The 9,114-nt window shown below is 39.1% G+C and overlaps 1 protein-coding gene across 1 annotated transcript; it reads right to left on the bottom strand.

Annotated features, from left to right (window-relative positions):
• Nucleotides 1-1,689: 1,689 nt before the first annotated feature.
• On the bottom strand, nt 1,690-6,022 carry lg15h21orf91 (linkage group 15 C21orf91 homolog). The gene is made up of 5 exons (XM_061298713.1): nt 5,861-6,022; nt 5,174-5,319; nt 3,681-4,166; nt 3,394-3,456; nt 1,690-3,239 (listed from the first exon to the last, which is right to left on the bottom strand). The coding sequence occupies exons 2-5, from the start codon at nt 5,298-5,300 to the stop codon at nt 3,055-3,057; spliced, it is 861 nt and encodes a 286-aa protein (XP_061154697.1). The 5' UTR covers nt 5,301-5,319; nt 5,861-6,022; the 3' UTR covers nt 1,690-3,054.
• Nucleotides 6,023-9,114: the final 3,092 nt, after the last annotated feature.

The following is a 9,114-nucleotide window of genomic DNA, read 5'->3' as shown; positions in this document are numbered from 1 at the left end:
GGCCGGACCCGGCCCGTTGGATGATTTGATCCGGCCCGTCATAAATTTCTGAGTATGTCAAAAAAAGAAGCGAGTCACTAGCTCATTTCTATCAAAAGTTATGATTCTTTAAAATAAATACAACTCAAATGCTCCCTCCGGCCGCTAGAGGGCAGTAAATGTGTAAAAGAGCTCACGTCCACCATGCGGCACTGACACGAGTTAGTACCAGGAAATAAACATTCGCTGGTTAAGCAGAGGTGTAGTACTCAAGCGCTTCTTTGAGCTACGAGGCAAAATTGTGGGAGACGCAGCTATCCAGCGGTGGCACCACGCACTTCTCATGTCTCACAGCTGTGCGTCCGAAGGCACCGGATCGTCCCGATTTGGATAAATATAAAGACAACATAACAGATTTGCTGCGAGAGTTTGAGCGGAGGTTTCAGGTTTTCAGTGAACTTGAGAACAAGTTCGGCTTTTTTCGCTCGCCATTTACAGTGAAGCCTTCTGGTGTGCCAGCTGACATTCAGCTCGAGCTTATTGACTTGCAGTGCGATTCCGCTATGAAGGATACATTTGGGTCCGTGGGATTGGATACGTTTTATCAGTATCTTGTGCCAGGTTACCCCAAATTAACAGCCATGGCTGCAAAGGTTCTCTCCATGTTTGAGACTACTTATCTTTGTGAACAGGTGTTCTCCGTGATGAACTATAATAAAACAAAGCAGCGCTCAAAGTTAACAAATGAACACTTGAATGACATTGTTAAATGTGCTGCTACTCAGGATTTGACACCTGATATCGACGCACTTGTAAAAGCAAAAAATGCCAAGTTTCAGGAGCCAGCAGCAGCAAGTAGACTGCAGGAGTGCAGTGAGAGAGAAAAAAGTGTGATGACACGACATTTGTTTGCACGCATGAATAGAAATCATTAAAAATAAGATTAATCTGGTTTCATATTAAAGACAATTAATATTGTGCAGTATATTCTCAGCTTCAGTAGGCCCAGCCTAGTAGTTTGAGCTGATGTAGTCTAATCTTATTGCCCATGCACTGCTAAAACCTTTATTTTGTAATTTTATTTATTATTATTTCAAAGCAGTATGACAATTAAGGCAAAACATTTTTTTTTTATAGCTCCCACTTGAGTTTGTTTAGTGTGGTGAGTTGGTTCAGGTGTAAAACTGCATTCACTCAACTGTTAAAATAAACCAGTTGTTAACACATTCAATGCCAAACATGAAAATCATTTTTTTTCTCCATTGTTTGTGAATAAATGTGTTATGCTTAGAAAAGATCCCTTGTCATCCGTGATTATAATATGTAGGGTAGGCTACAAATGTAGGCTGAATGATAAAGCATAGTACTGAAAAACAAAGCTAAATAGTTGGAGTTGACATTCTTTTACTGATCCGGCCCACCTGAGAAAAGAAACTCTGGATCCGGCCCCAGAGCCAAACTAAGTTTGACATGCCTGCTTTAAGTGCTTTAACATAATGGTGAACGCATTTCATATCTGCTGCTTATCAACCAAACTTTATCCGATTGAAATTGATACGTTCTGTTACTATGTGAAAATTGTAAGTTTTGGCATAAGAGTTGGGTAATGTTTATGAGTTTGCACAAAAGATTTTTGATGAGAAGTGACTAAAATACATTAATTTGATCTTTTGTTACCTCACGTGCTTGGAGCATTGAATACAAACGAGGTAGCAAAAATGGTCAGTTTATTGAAAATGAAAAAGCATACATTACACAACCCGCGTAAAGTCCACTATAACACAAAATAAATAGAAAATAAAAGATCACAGAAACACAAATGTGGCCTTGTTCAAAATAAAAAGCAAAAAAGTAACAGACTTGAGTCTGCAGTCAAGAAACTCTGCTGAACAAAATGAGCACCGCCATTTTCCCACAAGGTACAAAAATACACAGCATCCGTATTCAAAACATTAGAATCCCACAACTTTAAGACACACATTAAAAGCTAAAAAAATATATGTTTCAAGAAGAACTAAACCCCAAAAAGGGTCAAATTAACGTACTCTCTTATAAAGAGAGAATGAAAGCAATACAGTAACAACTTGAAATTCTTTTTAACCGTGAATGCGATTCTGGAGCTAAGAGTCGTCGTCAGAAGACAAATAATTGTTTGGATAAGGCTTCTAAATGATCTGCTTCTTTTTTGCATAGATTTCTCATCTCATGAACTAAAACATTGTACATTTATAAAACATTGTATCGAGTCCATCGCACATTCATAAAACTTCACGTGGATGAAAACAGAAAGAATTACATCGTTCTCACTTGGTAAAAAGTAAATATGCTGTGGAATTGATTCTAAACATCACAGTACAAGTAAATCCCAGTTGTGGTGTTTGAAGCACAGAATTTGAAGCAACTTTGGTTTGACAATAAACTCGATTAACATTTTCTCATGCATGCGTGTACACGACAGCAATACTTTTTCAGAGGAAGCTTGAATGAATTAATGAAGAAAAGAAGCATTTTTTGGAGGGGGGGTACCCAAGTGGGCATATAAGCTATACAGATCAATAATTATAAAGCCTTAGTTTATCAGTTCTCCCTTTGGTTGTTTTCTACAGACTTGTGCTCTTTTCAGGCTTGTATGTCATATTGCAATAATGTAAGGTCCTTTGTGATACAATTATGTAACGATCAGCGTTCACTCTTTTTTTTTTTATGGTATCTACTGTATAGAAAGGTTACGATACCAAAAAAAAGCACAAAAAGCAGTTGAAATGCCAGGAAGCAGCTTGCAAACATGGATGCTATTGTTGCAACAGAAAATCAAGCAAGTCAACTTTTAAAATGCTGAAGGTGATCAGAGACAATTAAAAAAAAAAGTGAAATATATCCACATAAAATGAAATGAAATCCAGTGACTTGGACTTTTAGTAATTGGGGCAAAATTCAGCCATTTGTCACAAGGCAAGCAAGCCCTTAATACTGAGCACAGTGCTATCTAACCCCAATCAGGGCATTTTGTTCTCAGTCTTATTGCAGCAACCACCGTCTTTCACCAGTGTCCCAAAGACACGGCCGCACTCATCATCACTCTACAGGGCCTCCGATACCGGTGGTGCTGCTGCTGGTCTTGATGCCAGCCCTGCTAATGTGGAGCCAGGGCAATTTGGCACAGTTCTTGAAGAGCTGCTCAATGGCCACGTGACGAACGTGCAGCTCGGACGCCAGCGAGTCCTTCTCCTTTACGGCCGCAGTCAGCTCCTCGAAGACCTCTGTGGAAGGTCATGTCAAATGTCAAAGCAGAGAACATAAATCACAAACCTGCATTGTCTCTCAAATTTGGACATTGAATGATAGTTGACTTTCTGCAAAACATGAGCGCTGTTCAACACAATCAAGCCGCACTTGCTCAGTCACACCACTTACTTTGAATCTTCATAAGAAGCTGGGTGTTTAAGTGATGGAGCTCATCCACACTCTTTTCAGTCACTAAAAAAAAGAAAATAAATAAATAATAACAAAATGTGAATCCAGATTCTGTATGAAAAGCAGAGATGCATCTTACATGTTGTCAATATTTATCAGTAGGAATTGAAAACAGGAATGGACACAGAACAATGACCGCAAAATGATGTGAACGTGCCGAGTCATGTCGCTCAAGCATTGAAAGTGAAACTTTGCACCAGCGGTAGGTAAATTCCAAATTGGCTCACATTCATCTCTGCTGTGGCCCCGATGCTTGCTCTGGGTCTGCCCTCCCGCTGACGAGGACTCCCGAATGTGAAGAGCTCTCCTGCCATCGCTGGACCAAAGGTCCCCTTGCGAGTTCTGCAGCATCCTCAATTCCTGGGCTGTGTAGTCGGGCAGCTGCGGTGCTTCCACCGGTTCCCAGCGGGGGGCGTAGCGAGGCACCTGGGCTTCCGACTGAGGCAGCAGCTTGCGCTCGCTGGGCTGGCTGTAACAGAGAAGCCTGGACCCGCATCTGCTGAGACTGTTGTTGGAAGAGGCACTGTCTTTGTTCTGGGCGTACTGGATGATACGATTCAGTTTTTGGCCGAGGGCCACTTTCATGCCCTCGTAGGCACTTCGGGGGACCTTGGAGTGTGACAGCTTCTGGTTGGCGATGAGGTGATATTTTTCAAAGCAGTCTCTGTGGCCGCGGAGAGACTTTGAATGTAATAAGGTGGTAGCAGAAACACCTGGAAACACACAAACACTAGAATCAAATCGAAAATAAACATTGTTTTTTGCATTAATTAAAAATAAATAAATCAGCATGTATCATTCTCCTCATGTAACTTGGATTGTGTGTGGCTTTAAAAGGCTGGGCATGGCCTGGTGAGTGACGTGGAAGTTAACCAATGAGAATGTACAGTTCGTTGTTGTGGATGTTAACCAGTCTGTAACTTGAGTGCTTGGGCATTCGAAAGGTCACCGCAGACAAAGTTGGACATGTTAAATATTTACAACGGTCAATCAAGCCGCAAGGTGGACTCTGTGATTCTGACGTGAAATGCACCAATAGACAATTAAGAAGCAACCTTGAAGCTTGCTTTTTTTTTCCCCCCCGGCACAAATAGAGGGTGGTCAAGTTTGTGCATAAGCACTTGAAGCTAAAACTGTGAAGTTGACCCATCACAATCCTCCTGGTAAAGCTGCTTATATGGTGTGGGGGGGGCTTAGCAAATGCAGCTTTTAGATTGCCACCATAATGGAAGAGCACAATCTCAATGCAAACAAAATCCAGCAAAAGGGATTTAAATTGCTATTCCCTCCAAGCAGCTTTGGAGGTAATTTCTTGTCTTTCGTTTAAGTTGTAGAAGATAAGTGAATAAACCATACATTGTTGTTTTGTTTTTTTTGTTTGTTATTGTTTTTTGAGACCACAGCAGCTCCCTTGTTCTCTGCCGGGTTGACGCTTCAGGCTACGTAATGACCACAGCTCACATGGTGCAGTGGAGCAATACAATGTGTCTTCACCAATGGGAAATTCCAAATGAAGATAACCCGTTACTCTGCTGTCATTTTTTGAAGTAACAGGAAACATCTACTGGGCACACCAACTCGAATACCCTTCCTGATCTTTAATATATCTTTATATATAGAACTGATTGTGAAACCTTTTTTTCTTCTTCTTCCACAGAGTCAATATGACTATTTACATACACATATTGATGCTCAAAAAGAAAAACAATAGTTGTCCTACCTTCAATGCTGAGTTCAAAGCAAATGTGGCAGAAAGATAAAGTCCCTGTGTCTGTCTCCAATTTGCAGACACTGCAGATATTGTCATCATTCAGATCAATGTTTACAAACTGCTCCTCTTCATCCATGGCGCGTAGGGCGACACAACTGTGAAATGGATCACATGGCTTACTAGAAGAAGCTTGCACAACCAGAAAGTTCTTTTATCTTCTTGATGTGCTGTGTATTGTAATCTTTTGTGTCATTTTAATCTAGTGACGTTTCGATTGATTATAATGAGAAATAATGCAACAGATATTAAGAGGCCTCTTGACGTAAATGATTCACTGAAGATTTCGCACCCAACAAAGGAAGAATAGGAAAGAAGTAAAGTAACTGATTCTTTGTTTGGTGCAGATGGTTTGTTTGCACGAACGATACACGATGTCCGTTGTATTCGCTTTAGCGACTACACGATTACGTTGGTTATCTCGATTAACACTCGATCAGATTCCTCGTTGACTGAATAAAGTTGGTTGGTGTATAAATAAAACAACTGATGGACTGTATGTGTCCATTTCGTTCAAAGTGATAACAGCTAACAATAAGTTAAGCTAGTAACAGTAGCTCAAACTAGCATCCCCTCGAGTGGTTACATTGCATTATTCGTGACCGTTAATCGGCGTTGAAGAGCACCAAAGTGTCTTACCCAGCGAGTGTCGTCAACTCAACCTTATCATAAAAAGATTGTCCACGGACTCGTCGTCGCCTTTTCGGGACACACTTTTGTTTACGGGAAGGAACCCAAACATCTGATAACAACCACGCGTCACGGCAAATCCCAAAACACTTAGCAGAAACCTCTTGGCTCTCATCGGAATGTACCACTACTTTACCCTAGGGGGGAGCTGCGAAAAAAGGAATTTCTTAACAAGAATTGTTAACACATTAGTAATTAAAACAATAACTATCATTACAGAAACATGTGTATGAATATATATAAATAAATAGAATATAGGGATACATTATTTTTTAACGTACTTGTCTCATGTAATACTAACTCCCCCCCCCCGCAAACTCAACATGATATGCCCTCCAGATGTCGTCAGCATACATATTTCCATGCAATTATAACAACAATAATACTAATAATACTAATAATAATAATAATAATAATAATAATAATAATAATAATAATAATAATAATAATAATAATAATAATAATAATAATAATAATAATAATAATAATAATAATAATTTAATCCCCATTTACGAGTAATGCACGCACAGGAGAGGGACGCACACTTGCACATATACATTGGTGCTGATGAAGAAAGAGTCCATAATTCATATTAGATACGCGTAATGCATTATTTATTTATTTATTTATTTATTTATTTATTTATTACAAAAATGTATATACTCGGGCGTGAAGCAGAGTTCTCAGGTTTGCTTGAGAGAAAATAAATTGCGCTACCTTGTGGCTAAAAATGGACATTACATCTTGTTATTTAAAAACACTTCTTAACTAAGAAAAATACACAATCCAATTTGACCATCATGACATGTTAGTCAGTGCAATTTTGAACAACAGAACATATTAAATGTTGGGTGGGACTGAGTCAATGCAAAAGACCCGAAAAGCAACTAAGGCAAAACAAATCAAAACCATACTCATGCCACTTTTATAATCACAATCAACAGAAAATGGTAAAAATATATATACTACGGACTATATACGATCAACAATTAAAAAAAAAAAACCTTTTATAACTGTACTCTTGTGAAAATACTGTACATAAAACACAAATCCCATCCCTCTTCAAGGCCCCAGGCATTTCTTTTATTTTTAATTCCCAGGGTGTCGACATGATAAATGAACCTCTGTTATGTTGGCAAAGTTTTCTATTAGCTGGCAGGAGGCGCATGTGTTGACTCAGTACGAGCACAGTTTACCTTGTCGTGACATCATAGTGTGTCTTCCCACCTCTGTGTGGACTTCATCCTCACAACTTGAATCACAAAACATCTCCAGGAAGCAATCACATTAGGCCATAAAAAATGTCTACTGATTCCAAACCTATAGATTTGCCACCTGTCACGTGTAACATAATTCCAAACCACGTTTTAACCTTTTACCTAGTAAGCTCAAATTCAACTTCAGTGTTATTGTGCAAGCACTAGGAAGCAAGCCATAAATTGTGTACTGTACTCCATTATTGCCGTGTGAGTGCGCCCACGTCCGTGTATTTGCCTGGAGGAGACGTGCACATGTTGTCGCACGCCTTGTGTCTTAACAGGCGAGGTCTAAGATCTTGTTTAGCTTGTTCCGTCAGGTTCGAATAAATGAGGAGGACGAGAAAAGATAGGGTAGGGGGAAAAACAGCTCACAGCATTCACTTGGATCTATATTATCACATGCTGATAAAGTTTGGTTTATTCATTCATTTTCCGACTTTATATGATCAATAACGTGTTTCTTCTGAAAGATTATTTTTAAAGTAAATATCACTCCCCGTGTTATACAGTGTGAGTGAAAAATACAATGGCCCTCAGGGGAAGTATAGTAAACAAAAAAACATCATGATTACACACAAACCATATCATAACTTGTTTACAGAGGAGGGTGGACTTATACACACTATCATAAAATGTGTCATATATTCCATGCTCTGTAATTAACACAGTTGAGTTAATGACAGCCGACATTAGTTTTGTGAACGCAGATCCACAGGATTTTACCCTCGGTTGTATCTTACACAAACAGACACAGTCACAACCTGGAGGGAGTGACACCATCATTCGTCATAGACTGAGGGGAAGGAGTCAAATTGCTGAGTGGGAAGAGAGGAAAGTAGAAAAAGAAACAAAAAATGAAAAATTAGAATATAAACTCCAAGGACATATATGAAACTTCATTTGCACAATGCACATTTTTTTCATTTAATTTGTCATTAAGTAATGACCTTAAAATAAAAAGTGTTACATTTGTGAGTGTACAGCTGATTGTTAAGATTTTAAAATGGCGGTAAACATTGCCGGTCAGAAAGCATTTTAAGACATTAATAAAACCAAAACAATATTTATAGAAAATAAAAGCGTGTGGCTCGATAATGCCACATAATGGGAGCTACTGTAGGTCTGAAAAAATTACCTGGAAGCAACATGCCTCGGGTTCCAAGTGCCAAGTCTGCAGGGCGTCTAGGTTTTGTGATGACACGTTTGAATCAACAGGCAGTGATTGTAAAAAACGTCAGCACCCTCACTCATTTCAATCAGGCATGCATCATGTGATTCTCCTCCGGGCCAGTTCCCATGATGCTTGCCAACCTGAGCGTGATCTATGGGGTCGGGAGAGCAGACAACCCTATGATTTCACTCAAGATGAGGGTGGAGATAAAGACATGCCAACTCGGCCTGTTGTCAAGCGCGATTATTGTTTCTCACATGCCGGTGGTTGTGAGAACTAAATCTGAGACACGTGAAACAAGATATTCTATTGGTTATAAATAGACTGTGGTTGATGGAGAATGACATTCAAATTGTGAACTGTGAGTTCCAATTATTGTGAAACAGAAGTCGAAAAAAGATCAGCAGAATTAGAAAAATAAAATGGTGTTGCAGATGGTTGTGTAGAATGTCAAGCAATTGCGTGTATAAAGCCTTCACAGGTTTTTTTTTAAAAGATTTTCTGTATTGATAGCATGTCTTTTGGCAATTACAAAATCAATGAATACAAATAAGTTGAGAAATGAGCAAATGACATCTTTCATGGGAACATTGACCCTCCCAAGATGGCCGCCACATAGGCTTCCCTGACTTGCAGGCGTTATCCGTAAGTCATTTGTTGAGTTCTTCCAATTTATAATTTCAGGGAATTTGTATTAATCTATGATCACAAACTGGTGAAATCATAATTACAGCGAATATTTGCGTAAAAAAATATAAAACTAGGCCATAGAA

This window comes from Syngnathus typhle, linkage group LG15 (assembly GCF_033458585.1).
Source record: "Syngnathus typhle isolate RoL2023-S1 ecotype Sweden linkage group LG15, RoL_Styp_1.0, whole genome shotgun sequence".
Lineage (NCBI taxonomy): Eukaryota > Metazoa > Chordata > Actinopteri > Syngnathiformes > Syngnathidae > Syngnathus > Syngnathus typhle.
Note: the sequence above shows the minus strand (reverse complement) of the source record. Positions and strands in the feature narration are given on the sequence as shown.

Excerpts from the sequence above, each read along its gene's own strand:
- lg15h21orf91 (XM_061298713.1), bottom strand. The coding sequence starts at position 5,300 with ATGGATGAAGAGGAGCAGTTTGTAAACATTGATCTGAATGATGACAAT. Across the intron at positions 4,167-5,173 it reads CTTTGAACTCAGCATTGAAG|GTGTTTCTGCTACCACCTTA; the intron begins GTAGGACAACTA and ends GTGTGTTTCCAG. Across the intron at positions 3,457-3,680 it reads GGGCCACAGCAGAGATGAAT|TGACTGAAAAGAGTGTGGAT; the intron begins GTGAGCCAATTT and ends TCTTTTTTTTAG.